This window comes from Simochromis diagramma, unplaced genomic scaffold (assembly GCF_900408965.1).
Source record: "Simochromis diagramma unplaced genomic scaffold, fSimDia1.1 OVJJ01000302.1, whole genome shotgun sequence".
Taxonomy (NCBI): Eukaryota; Metazoa; Chordata; class Actinopteri; order Cichliformes; family Cichlidae; genus Simochromis; species Simochromis diagramma.
The window spans coordinates 10,392,593-10,415,219 of record NW_024386792.1 but is presented as its reverse complement, the minus strand read 5'-3'; the positions used below and the strand labels follow the sequence as shown (position 1 = coordinate 10,415,219).

The 22,627-nt window shown below is 38.4% G+C and overlaps 1 protein-coding gene across 9 annotated transcripts in view; it reads left to right on the top strand.

Annotated features, from left to right (window-relative positions):
• LOC120729019 (ankyrin-2-like) overlaps positions 1-22,627 on the top strand; it is a 59,085-nt gene that overhangs the window by 29,923 nt on the left and 6,535 nt on the right. For 3 of the 9 annotated variants that reach the window (XM_040024372.1, XM_040024371.1, XM_040024377.1), the window contains 28 exons: positions 63-161; positions 403-501; positions 610-807; positions 1,048-1,146; positions 1,493-1,591; positions 1,751-1,849; positions 1,949-2,047; positions 2,168-2,240; positions 2,622-2,748; positions 2,912-2,987; positions 3,081-3,184; positions 4,338-4,373; positions 4,858-5,082; positions 5,250-5,348; positions 5,839-5,993; positions 6,215-6,426; positions 6,524-6,722; positions 7,124-7,220; positions 7,344-7,572; positions 7,760-7,885; positions 7,997-8,119; positions 8,221-8,253; positions 8,352-8,373; positions 9,938-20,629; positions 21,328-21,405; positions 21,623-21,754; positions 21,923-22,063; positions 22,162-22,372. In XM_040024372.1, the coding sequence (XP_039880306.1) occupies positions 63-161; positions 403-501; positions 610-807; positions 1,048-1,146; positions 1,493-1,591; positions 1,751-1,849; positions 1,949-2,047; positions 2,168-2,240; positions 2,622-2,748; positions 2,912-2,987; positions 3,081-3,184; positions 4,338-4,373; positions 4,858-5,082; positions 5,250-5,348; positions 5,839-5,993; positions 6,215-6,426; positions 6,524-6,722; positions 7,124-7,220; positions 7,344-7,572; positions 7,760-7,885; positions 7,997-8,119; positions 8,221-8,253; positions 8,352-8,373; positions 9,938-20,629; positions 21,328-21,405; positions 21,623-21,754; positions 21,923-22,063; positions 22,162-22,372 (13,982 nt within the window). The remainder of the gene's footprint in view (positions 1-62; positions 162-402; positions 502-609; positions 808-1,047; positions 1,147-1,492; positions 1,592-1,750; positions 1,850-1,948; positions 2,048-2,167; positions 2,241-2,621; positions 2,749-2,911; positions 2,988-3,080; positions 3,185-4,337; positions 4,374-4,857; positions 5,083-5,249; positions 5,349-5,838; positions 5,994-6,214; positions 6,427-6,523; positions 6,723-7,123; positions 7,221-7,343; positions 7,573-7,759; positions 7,886-7,996; positions 8,120-8,220; positions 8,254-8,351; positions 8,374-9,937; positions 20,630-21,327; positions 21,406-21,622; positions 21,755-21,922; positions 22,064-22,161; positions 22,373-22,627) is intronic. The other 6 variants (XM_040024380.1, XM_040024375.1, XM_040024378.1 and 3 more) reach the window with 5 other exon arrangements.

Sequence of the window (22,627 nt, the reverse complement as noted above, 5' to 3'; positions counted from 1 at the left end):
GATAAATAACATGTGATAAGTTAAATCAGTGGAATTTTAATTAATCCCTTTTACATCTACAGAAAGGATTCACTCCATTACATGTAGCAGCAAAATATGGAAGCCTCGACGTAGCAAAACTTCTCCTTCAGCGCAGAGCTCTTACTGATGATGCTGGCAAGGTGAGCTGAAGTTGTAGAAGCAGGTTCTGAAACAAAACCCAGCACTGAGGGTAATTGTCTTAATTGCAGAGAGAGACACATTACACTTAATCTTTGAGCATCTGATTGTTTTCTCTGAAACACAAATTATGGAATAAAACTGACTTGAAACAAAAAAAAAAAACACACACAAAAACACACACACAAAAATATCACAAAGGCTTGCAAAAAGTTTCATTAAATCAAATGCTTCTTTTCACAGAATGGCTTAACTCCACTACATGTGGCAGCTCATTATGACAACCAAGAGGTGGCGCTGCTGCTCCTGGATAAAGGTGCATCGCCTCATGCTACTGCAAAGGTTAGGCTGAGTTTTAAAGAAAAATAAAGGTCCATGAGAAGCTCACACTTGTTTGCATGTACTGTATTTCTATCACAGTGTATATCTTCTTTCTTTCCTCTGTTTTAGAATGGCTACACTCCTCTCCACATTGCAGCCAAAAAGAACCAGACAAACATTGCTTTAGCGCTACTGCAGTATGGAGCAGAGACCAATGCTTTAACAAAACAGGGAGTCAGCCCTCTGCATCTGGCAGCTCAGGAAGGACATGCAGAGATGGCCAGCCTCCTGCTGGGAAAAGGAGCCCATGTGAACACAGCGACAAAGGTCACACAGGAGCACAATCTTTATGACATTTTTATTTATTAAAATAATTTGAAGTGGAAACAAGAAACACATGCAGTCTACATACAGCTGTATAAAACTCTTTAGTTCTTAAGCTGAGTGCTCTATAAAAAACAGTTTTGTCTAATTTGTTCCATGAAGCAATTTATTACTATGTTAAGAAAAGTAATAAAATAAAAAAGTGTGAAGGATGGTAATGTGACATTGCTTTGTGTTTTACAGAGTGGACTAACTCCTCTGCATCTTGCTGCCCAAGAGGACAAAGTCACTGTAACAGAAGTACTAGCCAAACATGATGCCAACTTGGACCAGCAAACCAAAGTACAGACATGCATGTGCATGACAAATTTAACAAGTATACACAAAAGAAGATTCTATAAGAAGATTTACTAGTAATGAAAACCTAACAGTATGCTAATCTACAAGAATTTTCCTGTGTGAATGACAGTATGTCTTGCTTACTTTCTGTTTAATCGCTTTATGTTTACATGTTAATATTTAAGTGTATCATATGGACGTGCATGTAAATACCTGCCATCCAGAGGCTTTTTAAAAACATAACAAAGTCTTCATATACATCATATATTCAGGAAGCATTAAGATTGAGTTTAGTGCTTGCTTACAGAAGATCAGTTTTCATCTCTCACCCTCTCCCCCCTCGCTACAGCTTGGATATACCCCTCTGATTGTCGCCTGTCATTATGGAAATGCCAAGATGGTTAACTTCCTGTTACAACAAGGAGCCAGCGTCAACTCCAAAACCAAGGTTATATTTAAATCTTAAATTTGAAGCATGCAAGCTCTATTTAACTTAAACTGCAGACACAGCGTGAAACAAAACTCAAATATAGCATCACTTTCGTTTTAGTTTCTACTGTGACTTAACAAAATTTTGTTGTCTTCTTTTTAAACTTTTGCCCTGCAGAATGGTTACACGCCACTTCATCAAGCGGCACAACAAGGGAATACACACATAATTAATGTTTTATTACAACATGGGGCCAAGCCCAATACTACTACAGTGGTAAGACACAATAGAGCCCAAGCATTTACTTTTAACATGTGAAATATGTTGTGGAAAAAGTTCTGCTGGTACGCTATCGTATATCCTTCTCTCTGTTAGAATGGAAATACCGCTCTGTCAATTGCGAAACGTTTGGGTTACATTTCTGTGGTAGACACACTGAAAGTCGTCACTGAGGAGGTCATCACAACCACAACTGTAAGCTCATGATTGCTTTAGCCTCTGGAAATGGAGCCAGGAAATTTTTTTTAACTTAAACTATAACCTTTCTCTGTTTTGGTTGTCTGTTTTCCATGACTCTGAATGGTGTTACATTAGACGGTTACAGAGAAACACAAACTGAATGTTCCAGAGACCATGACTGAGATTCTCGATGTGTCTGATGAAGAGGGTAAGTTACTTAAATGTAGAAAACAAGAATTTAGTGTGCTGCTCATCGATATCAAGCTAATTTTTTTATAGGAAAAAACTACTCCAGTCATGAGACACAATAAGTCATGACTGAGCTTCATTAAAAAATTATACCTCATTGTTCAAAAGTTGTAAAAAAGTGTATTGTAGGTGATGTAGTTTTGGATCTGAAAAAGTGCTCGAAGAGTTGAAGAAGAGCCATTATCTGAGATGTCTGTGGAGCTCATCTTTTCGATCCCCATATTACTTGCATAGTCAATGCAACATATATTACATATATATATACATGAGAGAGAGAGTGTTATTAATTTTTTCATTGTTCATAACAAGGTTTGGCATTTTTGTTGTATCTGTTTTCCAGGCGAGGACACAATGACAGGTGATGGGGGAGAGTATCTAAGAGCAGAGGACCTCCGTGAGCTGGGAGATGACTCTCTGCCAGGACATTATCTAGATGGCTTCAATTACATGAGCCACAACTTGGACAGGTCAGAAACAGCACACACATATTGTATTTGACAAACATCTAAATTTGCTCACAGCAAACCTTCCTGATCTGCTGTTAGCCAAGTTCATCATCATAAGGAATACCTAAGTAATGCAGATATATACAGAAAAAGTCTGAGAAGATTCACCTTGGTTTTTCATCAGGCCCCAACACACTCCCATTCACCAAAGTTTCCATCAAAGAGAAGTTCTCATTGAAGATCTGCTTACAAGTCACCAGGTAAGCGTAGTATCCGTAGTCTAACCTTCAATAAAGTATCTTTAGACACTCGAGGTGAGTCCAACCAGCCTGCTGATGCTTGTTGTTCTTTAGGTGTCAACACTGTCTAGAGAGCATGAAAAGGACTCATTCCGTCTGAGCTGGGGTGCTGAACATCTTGATAATGTTGTGCTGTCCTCCAGTCTGCTACATTCTGGGTATAAACACACACAAACACACACAGAGAAAAACTCACTCTCCGTTCTTTCAGAGAAAATCCAAATGTTGGGACTTAACCCAGTTGCAAACTTAACATACACATTCCCATTATGTCTGGAAATACTGAGGGTTTTTTTTAAAACCCACAATTTGTAAAAACCACAAGATGCCATAAACATTTTGTGGACTTGCATTAAATCAGCTTAGGGTGCACACTTTATCCAAATTTCTTTAGTAAATTATCCACAATCAAAAGCAGAATTGTCTTTATTGTCACTACACTCAGGTACAGTTTCATTTTGCATGGCGTCTCTTATAGAAATAAATACATTAAGCCCATCTTTGGAAATTCTACCAACCTGTTTATGGTAGCAGTGCCCTCTACAGGCACATTGACTTCAAAGTAAAATCAATTTTTTTTTACACTTGTAGCATTTTAATTTCAGAGTGAGCTTGGACATTAGAATTCAGACTAAAGGCTCCATCTTTATACACAAAGGTGTACATCTTGGATAAACAGGCTATGTGGGCATTTCTAACTGGATCTTCTCATTTGCATTTTGCTTTGTGTACAGTATGTGCAGCAGCATGTCAAAGGATCAGCTGATATTGATTTTTTTTTTAATGATTTACTTATACTCAAAGCATTATTCTGCCATTGTTGTGTATTTTCTGGTTCTATTTTAGTTTACTTGCTGATAAAGTCACCAAAGTTTAAGACACAAAATGGCATCTCGGTGCTTTGCAAGCCTTTATTTCAGTAAATCTTTCTCCTGTTTGCAGCTGTCCTTCAGCTTATATACCTCCTGCAACAAATTACTGACTGTTCTGCTGCTTGTGCTGGCTAATGCACTACTTCAAGGGTTGTCATTATATTCTGAAATAGATATTCCATCTTTTACATGCCCTTATTTTTTTCTGGTGTACTTTTGGTGTGTTTTTCATACTTTCTCATGTGTCTTTTCTACTCCTTTTATTTTTGCTGCTGTGTAATTATCTGTCTGGTCAGGTTTTCTCACTTTTACTCATTCTTTTTTCTCTCTTTCTCTTTTGTTTATTTTGTTGTTGCTTCGATGTGCATTCTCTTATCTTCTCTGTATTTGTGACTCTGTGTGTGTGTGTGTGTGTGTTGTTTTTGTATTCTGCTTCTAGCCGTTCCTCACCATGCCTAGACCATGACAACAGCAGGTGAAGTCTTTATTTTGTCTATTTTCTTATCTCCTTTGTGCCTTTACTTCTTTTTCTTTGTCACTTTTGAATGATTTTCTCATTTCCATCCTGTTTCTTTGCTTTATTTCATAATGAATGCCCTTACATTACCTGAAATAACCTGAAATAACCAGATTTGTTTTTATCCTTAGTGCAGCTCTAGCTGGCTTTGCCCTGTTTTAATGCAATTTAATTATATCAGTTCATAATACAACCTGTGTCCTGACCAGAATCTTGCAAGTTAAAAAAATTAAAGCAGAATAAAACCAAAAAAGTGTTTCTCCAGGATAAAGTGATATTTATTGAGACCTATTTGTTATTAATGTCTCTTCTCAGGTTACAAAAATAGCCTTTTCTTTTACCTTTACTTGATTCAGTTGCCTTGTGAGCATGGAGATTTTGCATCTTTATTTGTTTGAATGTCTAGAAACCAATTCATCCATTTCTGGTGCCTTTTCTTTAGCTTCCTGGTCAGCTTCATGGTAGATGCCAGAGGTGGAGCTATGCGTGGTTGCCGTCACAATGGTTTGCGAATTATTGTCCCACCAAGAAAGTGCTCTGCCCCGACACGGGTGACTTGCAGGCTGGTGAAGAGGCATCGTCTGGCCTCTATGCCACCTATGGTAGAGGGTGAAGGGCTGGCTGGTCGCATTATAGAAGTGGGACCCACTGGAGCCCAGTTCTTGGGGTAAATTTGGTTGAGTGTGCGTGTGTTTGTGTGTGTCTGCGCGCATCTACTAACAGTTTGTGTACTTGCTGGTGGCTTTGTACTATCTGGTATAAGTGTGTTTCAGTAGTTGTGTGGTGTGTTCATACTTTCTTCTTCACTCCCCCTCTGTGCTGCGTATGGATCAGTAAGCTCCACCTACCTACAGCTCCACCCCCTCTGAATGAGGGTGAGAGCTTGGTCAGTCGCATCCTGCAGCTGGGTCCTCCAGGAACCAAGTTCCTCGGGTAGGACCATGTGAGGGTGATACCCAACCACCCTCAAATCCTGGTTACACGCCCACCCGTGTTTTTCCCTTGTCCTAAAATTTGAATTTTTTTTTAGTTTTTCATGATATATATATATATTAATTTTTATAATTTATTTTTGTGGTGCTTCTTTTCTTTCTTTGAAGAGAAGCACAGCTTTACCACCTGACCTGTTACCTTAACCTGTTGCGTTTTCTTCATGCTTCCCACAAGCACCTATCTCCCCAATCATGTTTCTAGTTGGATTCTGGTCCTGATGTGAAATAGATGTTTATTTGTTTTTATGTTCATAGTTTGTGTTTTGAAATTAATTTTAACTGAGTTTTTATTGTTTTCTTTCTTCGTAAATTCATTCACATGTCAACCTAAACACTATGCTATCATTGATTTTTCTCTGGAGTTAGCGCTGAAAAGCATTAATTAGCATTAGTCCAATTTGTATTTGCTTTTACCTTGTCACACCTTTTAGGCCTGTGATTGTAGAGATCCCCCATTTTGCTGCTCTGCGGGGCACAGAGCGGGAGCTAGTGATCTTAAGGAGTGAAACAGGAGAGAGCTGGAAGGAACACCACTGTGACTTCACTGAAGAGGAACTGAACCAGATACTTAATGGCATGGATGAAAGTAAGGGATCTGAAGTGGCCTGTGATGTATAACTGTGATCGATAGGTTGATATCTCAAAGCATTTTATGTAAAACAATACATGAATGCCATAAAACGAGCAACACTAGAGCAGGAGAGAGTTGTCTTATAGATTTTAAAATGCTAGTATAATAATGTGAAGCACAGTACTTAAATAATAAAGGGAAAAAACAAAGCACTGACTTTATGCTTTCTTTCACAGAACTTGATTCCCCTGAGGAACTTGAAAAGAAAAGAATATGTCGCATCATCACCAGAGACTTCCCACAGTATTTTGCTGTTGTGTCAAGGATAAAGCAGGACAGTCATTTGATTGGTCCAGAGGGCGGGGTCCTCAGTAGTACTCTCGTGCCCCAGGTCCAGGCTGTATTCCCTGAAGGAGCCCTTACTAAGAAGATTAGAGTTGGGCTTCAGGTGTGTACATTCCTTGACTGGTATACCAACAGAATATCCAAATTATGGCTATGAAGAAAAAAAATATGAATACATATTACCACATATCTTGCCCCAGGCTCAGCCTATTGATGTTGACATGGTGAGAAAGATTCTTGGTAATAAAGCAACGTTCAGCCCAATTGTCACATTGGAGCCAAGGAGAAGAAAGTTCCACAAACCCATCACAATGACAATCCCAATTCCCAAGACCTCCAATAGTGACACCACATTCAGTGGGGAGACCCCGACTTTACGTTTGCTTTGTAGTATTACAGGTAAGTATCTATAAATAAAACCCTTTGTTTTAGAAAGAAAACATCTTGGATGGCTTTCAGGCACATCTCATTGGATGACATATTGAAATGCTCCCGTGAACATCCTAATTTATTGTTCATGTTGTATTTGTTGCTTGTGCAATTGCTGTTTTTTTTTCATAATTTTATTAAGATTTCTATGTTTAAAATCTTAATATAAAGCTCTTTAGTCAATCTTTGATATTTTTCTTTGTGTGCTATTAAAAGAAATGACCTGATTTAATGGACGTAATTTATCAGAATTGGTGGTGGATGTATCTTGTCTTAAGTCCAATAAAAAGACAAATGCTGTCTGAAGATTAAAAAATATTGAGTGAACTGTTTTCAGAGGTTGGGTAACAAATCATTGGTTTACCTTTCAGGTGGTACCACTCCTGCACAATGGGAGGACATCACCGGCTCCACGCCTCTTACTTTTGTTAACCAATGTGTTTCCTTCACCACGAATGTGTCAGCAAGGTAAATCTTTTATTTGTTGGTAAATGACGATACACAGTTGCAGTCTTACGATTGAAGGTTATAAACGTTTATGCTTAAATTTTTACCTGTTGATACTTACCTAAAAGTGTCGTTCATTTGTAGATTCTGGCTGATAGACTGCAGACAGATCCAGGAGTCTGTTGGTTTTGGCACTCAGGTCTACAGAGAAATCATCTGTGTCCCATACATGGCTAAGTTTGTCATTTTTGCTAAGACACTTGACCCCATTGAGGCTCGCCTACGGTGTTTTTGCATGACAGATGACAAGATGGACAAAACCTTGGAACAGCAAGAAAACTTCACTGAAGTCGCCCGAAGCCGAGATGTTGAGGTGCAGTGTAATACTGGGGATAATAGTGGGTATTTAAAGATTTTAAATCAGACGCAGGTTATTACTGACTGATTCTTATTAATATTGGTTCTTTTTCATTTCTGGAAAGAAATTGAATAATATTGTCCAAGAATTTTTGTTTCTTTTGAGCCATGGAAACATTTAGATTTGTCATATCCTGATACAGGTACTAGAGGGGAAACCTATATTTGCTGACTGCTTTGGAAACCTGGTGCCTCTTACCAAGAGTGGGCAGCACCATGTGTTCAGTTTCTATGCCTTCAAAGAGAACAGACTGGCCCTCTTTATTAAAGTATGACTTTAAATCTATTAAAATATATAAAATGTTTACTTTTTTACTCAGAAATTCACAAATCTAAATATATGCAAGTCAGAGACATATTTTTTCCCCAAATATGAGCAGATTCGAGACACAGCACAGGAGCCATGTGGTCGATTGTCTTTTACCAAGGAACCACGCACGTACCGTAGTCTTAATCTCAATGCAATCTGCAACCTAAACATCACCCTTCCACCATACTCAAAGGTCAGCTTTTAAATATTTTATCATGTATGCTAGGTGATTTTAACTTTAACTTTGAAACTGCCACATTGCTGATTTCTCCTCATTTTTATTCTTTTATTTAGGAGTCTGATTCAGACCAAGATGGAGATGATGAGGTAAATAAAGTTTGTTTGATTTCAGTCTATAGCAAAAAACCTAGATGGTATAATTAGGTTGCAGCTTACTGTGATTTGACTTCTTTTTTTTTTTTCAGAGTGAGAAGAGTGACAAGAAATGTAAGTTGTTATTTTAGTATTTGTGCTCTATTAGAAGTTAGTTTTCTTATATATATTGTCACAATAGACCAAGTATCTAAAATGCATGATAGAAATTCATGCATTGAGACATTGTAAAAACTATTTTCAATAGTAATGGGCCTGTATATTATATGATAGTTATGCATTTATGCATCACAAGATTAACTTGAGATTGCTGGTCATAAATATTTTGAAGTATTAAGTTAAAAGATTTGCCTGTTATATATACTAACTACTAATTACTACTACTAACATTGTATGCAGTTACATGTTTGTAACTGGAGGATATGCTATGGCTGCTATACTTTATGTTCTCCTCACTCCAAACTCCACTGACTTTCCTATCATTTCAATTTTCCACTATATTTGTTTTTATTAATTTCATACAAAGGTCAAAATAGTATTTTTTATATATATCTTCTCAAAATTGTTTGATTCTCTAGATATTTGTACTTGACATTAATCTTAACTTACAGATAATTATGTTTTATGATAATAACATTTATTATGTAACAAGTATTTTTTTGACATAATATTTTCTCATGTTAAACCTCAGCAGTTGTACGAGTTGCGTGTAAAAATTGTTATTCACAGAAAAACAAACAATATCATGTTGTTTGTGCTTGATTACTAGCCAATTTATTATTACATAATTCATGTTCTATGATTTTCTTTAGCCACTGCTTTCTCCTTTGTTGTTTTATTTCTTTAAATTATTATTATTTTTTTTTTACTAAGTTACTTTCATTCACTCATTCACACAAATTTTAAATTTGGTTTACACTGTTTTACCTCACTATTTTTATTTTCTATATATGCTATCATGTCACAAAACTATAGGATTCTAGCAGTAACAACTTGTAAGCTATAATATTTAATAATAATGAACACATCAAATAGAGTGTAAATGCTAAATATAACAGTATTTTATACTAACTAACAATTCTATATATTGTGTTGCTTACAGTTAGTAAGTATTGAAAAGAGACTAAAACAGTCAAGTAACAGTGATTCTATTACTTTGCTTACCTCATATTTTCACTCAAATACCTTATAATTTTTTTAATTCAAAGTTTATTATTTAAAAAAATGTTTATTTGTTGGCAAACATGACTATAATAGCAACAATCTTGAGAAGTTTTGTTTGTCTGTTTTCAGTCCTTCTTGTACCTTTGTTCCATATGTAGGTTTATCTGTTTCATCTTGTTTTTGGTATATCTTGCAATTCATTTTTAATGCATAGTCAAACAATTTAGATTATTATGGTACTTATTTACATTCTATTCATTTTGTTACACCTCTTGGCTTTGCTTATGCTGTTGCTGCTCTACCGCTCTTCAAGTGTCTGGGAACTACTTTGTCTTCTTTGGTCTTCTTTTTGAGACTTCCTTATTCTCTGCCTTGTCATCTTCTAACTCTGTGAACTGAAGATGGATTTTTGATGGCATTATCTTGGTGACAATTTTGTGATGTCTCTCTCCCCCACTTCATTTGTCCCTTATGTTCTGTACCCTTTTTGGTTCTGAAATATTTTTCACTGAAGACGATGAATCTGAATCAACGGAGACATTCTCCTTAAGAACTAATCAACCTCTTGACCCTGCAACCCTTGCGAGCCCAGATCTCCTGTCAGACACACAAGATGTCAGAATGTCTGCTATCTTTACTCCAGATATCTATGAAGAAAGAGCTGAAACTAATAAATCGGAAGAAAGAGAATCTGTGGCCACTGTAGAACAGTTCAAAGACAGAGTAGAAAAGGCTGGTGAAATTAACGATCGGACGAATGTTAGTAAACTGAGAGGACAACAAATTGATGATATCAAAGATAAATTTTCAATCTATGGGACCAATACCCTTGAAGAGCCAGTCATAAAGAACATTGACATTGAGAAACAAAGTTTAAGTAGATCTTACACAGATGTTAGAGACATCACATTGTTCTCCCCCCCTACCACACAGACAGAAAAATACCTTGGCCAGAAATCTGCTAGGACATGTGGTTCTCAAGAAGATCTTGTCCAAGATGGATTTGAACAGGTCATTGAAAAGCATGCAAACAAAAAACACCCCCCAGATATCAAGAAACCTATTCGGAAAAAACTTAGAGACAGATCGCGTTCTGGATGTAGCAGTTCTGAGGGAGAGTTGGAAAGGATGAGCTCTGAGGAGTCTTTAGATGGTGATACTATTCTTAAAGAGAGTAGCCTTTTATCCACCCAAGTTGTCGAGCCACCAGCTTCTCCTTTGGTGGTTGAGACACCTATAGGATCAATAAAGGACAGGGTAAAAGCTTTACAGAACAAAGTTGAAGAGGAAGAAGTGCAAAAAGATACTAAAGTCTTTACATACGATGGAAAATCTTCTATTACCACAAAGAAAATGGAGGAAGCTATGCCAGAACTTCCCAGAGTTCCTAAGTCACCTAGATCTCAGACAGAAAGATTAGAGGAAACTATGTCAGTGAAGGACCTGATGAAAGCTTTCCAAACTGGGGAGGACCCGTCAAAGAGTAAATCTGGGCTTTTTGAACACCAATCCTTGCAGCCTTCTTGTATTTCCACATTGATTTCTGAATCACCTGGTTCGGAAACAGTGCATGATATAGAACAAAGACCTACACAGGAGCCAAAATCACAAATCCAAACTCAAAGGCCCACGATTTTCCATCAACAGAGTAGTGTCAAGAAAGGTGATCAAACAGACATCAAGGATGAACCAGCAAACTTAATCAGCTGTAAAGAATCACAGTTCCCTTCAGACAGTGTTTATATTGAAAAGATGGTTACATTTAGTGATACTGTTCAACAAGATGATGAAAGTGTTAGCCCATTGCGAGAAGTATCAAACTTGTCAGAGAAGGAGGGATTCTCTGTGAAACATCTGATAAAAACATTCCAGACTGGGCAAGAAGATCAAAAAAGTAAAGTGGGACCTCATTCAACACTGATATTAGATTCTAATGATTCTGAAGAGAGAGAGACAACTGAACAACGTCCTACACAGGAGCCAGAATCACAAAGCCAATCTCAGAGACCCACGGTTTTCCATTCAAAGAGTGACGCTGATGTACACGGCATCATAAAGACAGACACAGATGATCAATCACAAAGTTTAATCAAAACGGAACCACAGTTAATTTCAGACATTTCCCTGTTGAGAAAGACAGTTACGTTTGCTGACACAGTTCAGTATGATGCTGTTAGCCCACAGCAAGATGTGCCAGAGTTTTCAGGAAAGCAAAATGTGTCTGTTAAGCAGCTGATGAAAACATTCCAGTCTGTAAAAGACCCCTCAAAAACTAAAGTGGAACTTTTTGAACACAAACCTGTGGCTCCCTCTATTTCAACATTAATATCCCATTCAGGAGATTCCGCAGAGATACAGAGTACTGAACAAAGTCCTACAAAACAGATAAATACTCAAATCCAAAGGCAGACCCTCACAAATGTACATCAACAGAGTGATGCCAAGCAATATGACCAGGCAGAATTGGTTGATCAACCAGTAACCTTAATCAAAAAGGAATCACAGATAATTTCAGATATTCCTTGTGGAAAGTCACTAATATTTGTAGATACACTTCAGGGTGATCAATTATGTCTTAATAAGGGGCCAAAGATGTTACATAAAGATGTCATGTCTGTGAAGGAGCTGAGGAAAACATTTGAGTCTCAGAAAGACCCTTTGAAGAGTAACGTTGGAGCACTAGAGTCAGAGTCAGGCATTAAGTGGAGTGAACACAGTCCCAGAAATGAGCCAAAATTGCAAACCCAAATGCAGAATATCACAACTTTCCAACCGCAGAGAGATGTGAAGGATTTAGAGGCCCAAACTGGCCCTCTACAGAATCCTGAGAGTTCACAACAAATGTTAGATATTTCTTGTTTTGGAAAAACAGTAAAAAATGCTTATGGAATTCAGTTAGATGACGGAAGGGTTAGCTCTTGGAGTGATGATTCAGAGTTATCAAGAAGGATAATGCAACTCGAAGAACCGGCTATTAGAAAGAGTATATCTGATGATTCACAGATTAGCCCTGATCGCAGACCTTCTGAGGACTTTAGTGCTGACATAAAAGCTGAGTTGGAGGAATGTCCAAAGTACCAGCAGTTCAAGCAAACAGCTTCAGATGTCAGACATCAACTTGAGACACCTGAAGAGGAGAGCTTTGCTCAGGATTCTGATACTTATTTTGAGGAAGACATAAGTCCCAAGTATCTTGAGAGTCACAAACATAAAGGCATTGATAAATCCTCAGAGACTAGTGTTATTACAACATATCACTCCAGCACTGGTGAGAGAGACAGTTCTGAAGGACTCATGTCAGGACTGAGCAATGAAATCCATTCGTACTCTACTAAAGAAGATGGAATGTACATTATACCATCAGAGGAAGATCAAATCCAAGTAGAGATGAAAACATCTAGTCAGGCTGATGTAATTAGAGAGAAAGAACTCATGCCAACTTCAGTAACTGAGACTTCACTCCAGGAGGTTTGCATTGACAAAAAGGTACATCAGCAATCATATGAGCAATCTGCAAAACCAAAAGAGATGGCAGGGATGCTATCCCTGCTGAACAGTGACCTGGATCAGTACCTCAAGGACAAGCCAGTGAAAAGTGATCATGCAGAGGAGGTTGTTGTTCAGGAAAACTTTGAACAAGTTATTCACACCAAAATACATCAGTCTTCTAGTGCTGATATGAAGGATGATATTAATGATGAAGAAACACAGATTGATGTGGCTAAAGTAAAAGAACTAACACCATGTTCTATATCAGAGACTACATTTCAAGAAACTTGCATTCAGAAAAGCTTAAGCCTACAACAGTCTTCAACGGAAAAGCAATCTACATCTGAGAAAAATATGTCTGGCCTGTTGTCACTTCTCAATAATGACTTAAATCAACATCTTCAGGAAAGGCCAATGGCAGTACAATCTGAACCAGAAGAAGACCTAGTCCATGAAAGTTATGAAGAAACTGTATTGTCAAGTAATGATTTACAGGACAAACTAGGTGGTGAGGAAAATGAAGTCCTGCAGACTAATGTAATTACAGAGAAAGGACTCACACCAACTCCTGTGAGCGAGACTCCATTTGAAGAAAATTGCACTGAGAGAAACTTAAAACAACAAGAATCTGCAAGTGAAAAGAATATGTCAGGCCTGATATCACTTCTTAGCAGTGACCTAGTTCAACATCTCAAAGAAAAGCCAGTGACAATACAATCCCAACCACAAGAAGAGCTAGTCCATGAGAGGTTCCAACAAGTCATATTGACACATGATGATTCGGAGGGCAAAATAAAGGGAGAGCCAAATGAAGAGCTTCAGACAGATGTAATTGGAGACAGAGAAATACCAAGTTCAGTGTTGGAAACTCCATTCCAAGAAGTTTGCATAGAGACAAAGGCACACCACCAGCCATCTACATCTGAGAAAAATATGTCTGGCATGTTGTCACTTCTTAGCAGTGACTTAGATCAACATCTTGAGGAAAAGTCTGTGGTAGTGCAATCTGAACCAGAAGAGGATGTAGTCCATGAGAGATGTGAACAAACTATAGTGAAAAGCAATGATTTACAGGTCAAAATAGGGGAAGAAACAAATGAAGAGCTGCTGACTGATTTAATTAGAAAGGAAAAATTCACAGCAACTTTGGCAAGTGAGACTCCATTCCAGGAGGTTTGCACAGAGAGAAAGGCACACCACCAGCAATCTACGTCTGAGAAAAATATGTCTGGCATGTTGTCACTTCTGAGTCATGACTTAGATCAACACCTGAAGGAAAAGCCAATGGCAATGCAGTCTGAACCAGGAGGAGATCTAGTCTGTGAGAGATGGGAACAAATTATAATAAAAAGTAATGATTTACAGGTCAAAATAGGGGAGGAGCCAACTGAAGACCCACAGACTGATGAAATTAGAAAGAAAGAGCTCATGCCAACTTCAGTAACTGAGACTCCATTCCAGGAGGTTTGCATTGACAAAAGGGCACATCAACAATCATATGAGCAATCCGTAAAACCAAAAGAGATGGCAGGGATGCTATCCCTGCTGAACAATGACCTGGATCAGTACCTCAAGGACAAGCCAGTGAAAAGTGAGCATGCAGAGGAGGTTGTTGTTCAGGAAAACTTTGAACAAGTTATTCACACCAAAATACATCAGTCTTCTAGTGCTGATATGGAGGATGAGATGAATGCACAGACAGATGAACAGACACCGATTAATGTGGCTGAAGTAAAAGAACTAACACCATGTTCTATATCAGAGACTCCATTTCAAGAAACTTGCATTGAGAGAAACTTAAACCAACAACAGTTTACAACTGAGAAGAATATGTCAGGTATGGTATCACTTCTTAGCAGTGACCTAGTTCAACATCTCAACGAAAAGTCAGTGACAATACAATCCCAGCCACAGGAAGAGCTAGTCAATGAGAGGTTCCAACAAGTCATAATGACAAGTGATATTTCAATAGACATGATAAGGGGAGAACCAAGTGAAGACCTTCAGACAGATGTAAGTGGAGGCAGAGAACTAACACCAAGTTCAATGGTGGAAACTTCAATCCAAGAAATTTACATAGAGAGAAAGTCACAGCACCAGCCATCTGCATCTGAGAAAAATATGTCTGGCATGCTATCACTTCTGAGTCATGACTTAGATCAACATCTTGAGGAAAAGTCTGTGGCAATGCAATCTGAACCAGAAGAACATCTAGTCCACGAGAGATGTGAACAAATTATATTGTCAAGTAATGATTTACAGGACAAAATAGACGGTGAGGCAAATGAAAACCTGCACACTGATGTAATTAGAGAGAAAGAAATCATGCCAACTTTGGCAAGTGAGACTCCATTCCAGGAAGTTTGCCTTGAAAAAAAGGTACAATATCAACAGTCATACGATCCATCTACAGAACCAAAGGAGATGTCAGGCATGCTATCCCTGCTGAACAGTGACTTGGATCAGTACGTCAAGGACAAGCCAGTGAAAAGTGAGCATACAGAGGAGGTTGTTGTTCAGGAGAATTTTCAGCAAGTTATTCAAACCAAAATACATCAGTCTTCGAGTGCTGATATGGAGGATGAGATAGGTGCACAGATGCATGACCAGACACAGATTGATGTGGCTGAAGTAAAAGAACTAACACCATGTTCTATATCTGAGACTCAATTTCAAGAAACTTGCATTGAGAGAAATTTAGAACAACCAAAGTCTACTGCTGAGAAGAATATGTCAGGTATGGTATCACTTCTTAGCAGTGACCTAGTTCAACATCTCAACGAAAAGTCAGTGACAATACAATCCCAGCCACAGGAAGAGCTAGTCAATGAGAGGTTCCAACAAGTCATATTGACAAGTGATATTTCAATAGACATGATAAGGGGAGAACCAAGTGAAGACCTTCAGACAGATGTAAGTGGAGGCAGAGAACTAACACCAAGTTCAATGGTGGAAACTTCAATCCAAGAAATTTACATAGAGAGAAAGTCACAGCACCAGCCATCTGCATCTGAGAAAAATATGTCTGGAATGCTATCACTTCTGAGTCATGACTTAGATCAACATCTTGAGGAAAAGTCTGTGGCAATGCAATCTGAACCAGAAGAACATCTAGTCCACGAGAGATGTGAACAAATTATATTGTCAAGTAATGATTTACAGGACAAAATAGACGGTGAGGCAAATGAAAACCTGCACACTGATGTAATTAGAGAGAAAGAAATCATGCCAACTTTGGCAAGTGAGACTCCATTCCAGGAAGTTTGCCTTGAAAAAAAGGTACAATATCAACAGTCATACGATCCATCTACAGAACCAAAGGAGATGTCAGGCATGCTATCCCTGCTGAACAGTGACTTGGATCAGTACCTCAAGGACAAGCCAGTGAAAAGTGAGCATACAGAGGAGGTTGTTGTTCAGGAGAATTTTCAGCAAGTTATTCAAACCAAAATACATCAGTCTTCGAGTGCTGATATGGAGGATGAGATAGGTGCACAGATGCATGACCAGACACAGATTGATGTGGCTGAAGTAAAAGAACTAACACCATGTTCTATATCTGAGACTCAATTTCAAGAAACTTGCATTGAGAGAAATTTAGAACAACCAAAGTCTACTGCTGAGAAGAATATGTCAGGTATGGTATCACTTCTTAGCAGTGACCTAGTTCAACATCTCAACGAAAAGTCAGTGACAATACAATCCCAGCCACAGGAAGAGCTAGTCCATGAGAGGTTTCAACAAGTCATATTGACAAGTGATAATTTGGGGGGCAAAATAGAGGGAGAATCAAAGGAAGAGCTTCAGACAGATGTAATTGGAAACAGAGAATCAGCTTTGGAAACTTCATTCCAAGACGTTTGCATAGAGACAAATGTGCACCACCAGCAATCTACATCTGAAAAAAATATGTCTGGCATGTTGTCACTTCTTAGTCATGACTTAGATCAGCATCTTCAGGAAAAGTCTGTGGTAGTGCAATCTGAACCAGAAGAGGATGTAGTCCATGAGAGATGTGAACAAACTACTGTGAAAAATAATGATTTACAGGTCAAAATAGCAGAAGAGGCAAATGAAGAGCTTCAGACAAATGTAATTGGAGACAGAGAATCAGTGTTGGAAACTCCATTCCAAGAAGTTTGCATAGAGACAAAGGCACACCAGCAGCAATCTACATCTGAAAAAAATATGTCTGGCATGTTGTCACTTCTTAGTCATGACTTAGATCAGCATCTTCAGGAAAAGTCTGTGGTAGTGCAATCTGAACCAGAAGAGGAACTAGTCCATGAGAGATGTGAACAAACTACTGTGAAAAATAATGATTTACAGGTCAAAATAGCAGAAGAGGCAAATGAAGAGCTTCAGACAGATGTAATTGGAGACAGAGAATCAGTGTTGGAAACTCCATTCCAAGAAGTTTGCATAGAGACAAAGGCACACCAGCAGCAATCTACATCTGAAAAAAATATGTCTGGCATGTTGTCACTTCTTAGCAGTGACTTAGATCAACATCTTGAGGAAAAGTCTGTGGTAGTGCAATCTGAACCAGAAGAGGATGTAGTCCATGAGAGATGTGAACAAACTACTGTGAAAAATAATGATTTACAGGTCAAAATAGCAGAAGAGGCAAACAAAGAGCTTCAGACAAATGTAATTGGAGACAGAGAATCAGTGTTGGAAACTCCATTCCAAGAAGTTTGCATAGAGACAAAGGCACACCAGCAGCAATCTACATCTGAAAAAAATATGTCTGGCATGTTGTCACTTCTTAGCAGTGACTTAGATCAACATCTTGAGGAAAAGTCTGTGGTAGTGCAATCTGAACCAGAAGAGGATGTAGTCCATGAGAGATGTGAACAAACTACTGTGAAAAATAATGATTTAGAGGTCAAAATATCAGAAGAAGAAATCGAAGAGCTGCAGACTGATGTAATGGTAGGCAGAGAAATACTAAGTTCAGTGGTAGAAACTCCAATCCAAGAAATTTGCATAGAGAGAAAGGCGCACCACCAGCCATCTACAACTGGGAAAAATATGTCTGGCATGCTATCACTTCTTAGTCATGACTTAGATCAGCATCTTCAGGAAAAGTCAGCAGTAGTGCAGTCTGAACCAGAAGAGGAACTAGTCCATGAGAGCTACAAGCAAGTTATAGCAATAAAGGATTTCAAACAAGAAACTCATGCCTTATCTCCTGAACATAAAATGATGTCACCAGGAGATACAATTTTTGACAGCCTGGATATCACTAAAAAACAACCTTTAGAAAGTGGTTGGCACACATGTTCTAAAGAAGATGAAGGCCTGAAGAGTTTTTCATCTGAGGAAATTAAAACGGAATGGATGGTGGATGCACATGACTATAAAAGTGACCATGAAGATGTTAGTGTTGCTGTCTCTGATTCTGTTCTTTTTCAAGTACCAAGTAGTTTTAACACACTACAGCGACCGGCTGATTTAGAAAATCTAAACACTGTTGTATTTGATGACCCAGCTAATGAGTCATGTCATCGAGATTCACTAGAAGCTAGCCCTCTTGTGGAGGATAAATCGTCACAGAAATCCCCTGATTCAATTGAACCAAGCCCTACCAAAGAATCTCCTTGTCCAGACTCTCTTGAGGGAAGTCCTACTCAGTCAAACAATGCAGATGTTAAGATCCCAGCAAAGACTGCTGTATATGAAGATTATGCTTCCCAGCTCAGAGCATGTTTTGCTTATGAGAAAAATATTTACTCAGATGAATGTGAGCATGTTGAGCATGATAACAATCTTGAGACAACTGAAATACACAGTGAAAATAAAGAAGACAAATATTCTGAATCCACAAAGAGAGTAGCTCATGGTGAGAGTCTTCACATGTTTGTAAGGCAAGGCTGTTTTGACACAGAAGAAAGGGTGGTTGATGGCACCAATAAACAGTTAACACCAGAAGAGGAGATGTTTAAAATGGCTGCAAAGATCAAAACATTTGAGGAGATGGAACAGGAGTCTAAACTGCGGATAGAAAAATCTTTTGATGCTATTGTACTATCAGAAACAAATGGTCATGAAAATGGTGAGGTTGATCTTAAATCTGGCCCGGTTTCACAGTCTGTCCCACAAGATGCAATAGAGAAAATAACAGAGAAATGTGTGATAGAAAGCATTCACAGACAAAAGGAGACACTGAATATTACTTTTAATAAGAAGGAAGAAACTCAGTCAGATCCTAAAAGTACTCACTCAGTTGACAGTTCACTGTGTTTAACTGCAACTCCAGATGAACCTGATCAAGAATGTGAGTACTCTGTGCCACACAAAGATAAAGACACTATTGGAGGTGCAGTCACTGACATTCCTTTTTCTGGCTCAGATGAACATCATTTAAATGATGACAAAGAAGTTGGATCACCATTTACAATCGGTTCAGCTTCAGTCAGCCAACCTCAGACTACGGTGTGTACTAAAGAAGGAGAATTTGTTGTAGAGTGTGAGGGTCTTTGCATTTCAGAGGACAGAAAAACACCTGATAAAACACCAGGTGATGAAAAAACCCCTGATCCATTTCAGTTTCAAGAGGGAAAGCTATTTGAAATGACCAGAGGTGGAGCTATTGACATGACAAGAAGCCTCGATGAAGAAAGGGAAGCATATGCATTTTTTCATATTGGGAAACATCCAGTTGATGAAGTTGTCCCAGAAGAGACTGAACACTCTCAATCAAAGTCTTTAACTTTACAGATGAATGATTATGTCTCAGATGTAACCCATCAAGAAACCCCAAATTCATATTTGACTCAGGGTACCAGTGACAAAGCATCTAGTCCCAATTCTGAAACTGTCATCGTAGCTACAAGTGGAAAATCACAACTTGAGAAGCCACTTACTAAAGTTGAATGTGCCAGCTCTAGCTCTGCTTTAGACAATAAAAGCCTTGAAAGTCTCGGTCTAAGCTATCTAGACTCTACCATAGCCGATCTTCAATCAGACATATCCACAGTCGCTCATTCATTCTACTCAGACCAGAGCCATGATTTCTCAGATGATGATGATGATGATGATGATGATGATGATGACATTGAGGAGGAAGAAGACCAGTGCTCAGTCATAGAGATGGCCTTTTCATCTGGTCAGCCTAGCATGCCAGCATATAATCAGGGCTCACCCACACCTTTGACAAAACCAGCCACGGCAGTTAAGGGAGATGGTCATTATAAAAAAGCCAAGAAAGACACACAGATATCTCAAGTTCATGGAGAAGAAAAAAGTTCCACCTTAGCCCGTAGGACTAGATCTGAGGCTAGTGACATAAATAAATCCTCTGTAAAAGACAGCAGGAGTTATTCTGATGGTAGTCAGCCCACTAATACAACTGACCTTTCCCCTTCCAAACTTACTGTAATGACACAAGAAAAAGCTTTACCTCATATGATCTCGACATGCTCTTCTCCAAGGAAAGACAGCCAACTGTCCATGACTATAGAAACATCTGTTAGGCCTTCTTTGGATACCGATGATATAAGTAGCGCTAGTCACAAGAGCCCAGATTCTGTTATCTTCACATATGACATTCCTGCTTCGCATAGTTCAGGTTCTGATGGCAGTAGAGTAGAGCCAACAGAGCATTTGTCTTGTGAGACAGTGGATGTATTTGAATCCAGGCCTGCCTGGAATGAAACAGTGGAAACTCAGATGCAGAGAGTCATCGATGACCAATCTTCAGAATGTACGGCAGGTATGGCCAGACTCAAAGTGGGTTTTTACATTCTTATCTCTTCCTCTCAGCTGCAAGAGCCTTTTCCCTCCTCCTAAGAACAATATCAACATTACTCATTTTGCATTGCTTTCATATGTTGTGACTTGTCTGGTCCCACCTTGCACAGTTTAGTGTATTTTGTATGTGAGTATGTGTGCCCCTATGTGTATATTTTTGTGTTGTGCATGTAAGTTACTTTCCCATCTGTGTTTGTGAATATGCAGTCTCAAGATTGAATGGCCATGTTGGCTAAAGAAATAGTCTAAGTAGTTTCAATGAAGACTTATTGATTATAGATGAGTGAATGATTATCATACGAGAGTATTGTCTGTACTAATAATCCAGCTTTACTATTATCAAAATAAGGAAAAGCAGATCTATAACATTACTTACACTAATGACTGAAAAGCATGATGTGCTGACCGTGACTAGTCATTTGTAAGAAAACATTAATTCGTATCAAATTTCAGCCTTTATGTTATCATCTACGTCATTATTACAGATCTACATTTATTTTACAGCCTATAGCATAGAATCCTCGTGAAATATTATTTTACACGTACACATTCACATAACATATACTTGCAATATGTAAAATAAAATGTTACTCACTATATTTTCACTTCAGGAGTTGTTAACATTTAATGTTTGGCTATGTTGGCATTTTTTTTTTTTAGTCGATTGGCAGGAAGATGCTGACAGGAAAGAGGAGACATTAGCTATCATTTCAGATCTTCTTGGCTTCAGCTGGACTGGTAAGCTGTCAAATTATGCAATTAATTTTAAGTTTTATATTTTAAATTTTAAATACGCAATGTACTTTAGGAAGAGGCTGTATTTTAGGTAGAGGCTATATTTACTGCATTTTTCAAATGTTATTTTAACTTTAACTCAACTATTCATCATCAGGAACAGATGATATTATACATAATTCAACTCTTTTGTTATTTGATTTGTTCTCCACCTCTCAAGAACTTGCAAGAGAACTGGAATTCAGTGAAGATGATATTCAGCTAGTGAGAACAGAGAATCCTAATTCCCTCCAAGAGCAGAGCCATGCTTTACTGCAGCGCTGGGTTGAACGTGAGGGAAAACACGCCACAGGTCCATAGCATTTTGTCCTGCCAGATATGCCTTTATGAAATTATTTGTGCATTTGGTAGACCCATATTCAAATCGCTGATTGAATACAAATGTCATATTTTCAGTTTTCACGTAATAGAAATGAATGTCTTCTAGTCATCTATTAATAAATTATTGATTCTTCCACAGAGGACTGTCTGATTAAGAGGCTGACTAAGATCAACCGCATGGACATTGTTCATCTTATTGAAACCCAGATGAACAAGTCAGTTCAAGAGCAAACATCTAGAACTTATGCAGAGATAGAGAAGACACTGGATCACAGTGAAGGTAGTTGTACTTCTTAGCACACTGAAAACCCTACCTTACACCAAGCTCCCTGTGTGTTTACGTTCATTCATATATATACATATATATGTTGTTTTTAGTGTCAGTAGCCTTATCTTCAGTCCAAGAGGATGCAGATAGCCCCAGAGTCGTGAGAAAAGTGGAGTCAGATCGCAGACCACCCCCAGCTGTTTCAGAAGAGGACCTCTCAGTCGCTTCCCTACTGGATATTCCTTCGTGGGCAGAGCCTGTTGGACAGATCCATTCAGAGAGCATGCATGGTGACCTATTGGAGGAGCTTGAAATCCCGCAGTAAGTTATTCATTTGAAAATATTCCTGACTCTGCAAAATGCACTGGCAGTGCAACACAATGTCAGATCAAACTACTCCTTTTCTCAAGCCTAATGTTTCCCACCAAGTTGTCCTCAGGAAACAGAACAGTGTCCTATCCTGCTTCAGGCTGTTCTTTGTGTCATATAGTGGGTGCAGTTCTTTGGGTGTGTTTCCCTTTTAGCTTGTCAGATTAGGACTCTGAGATGCACATTTATCATCAAAGTCAGATTTTG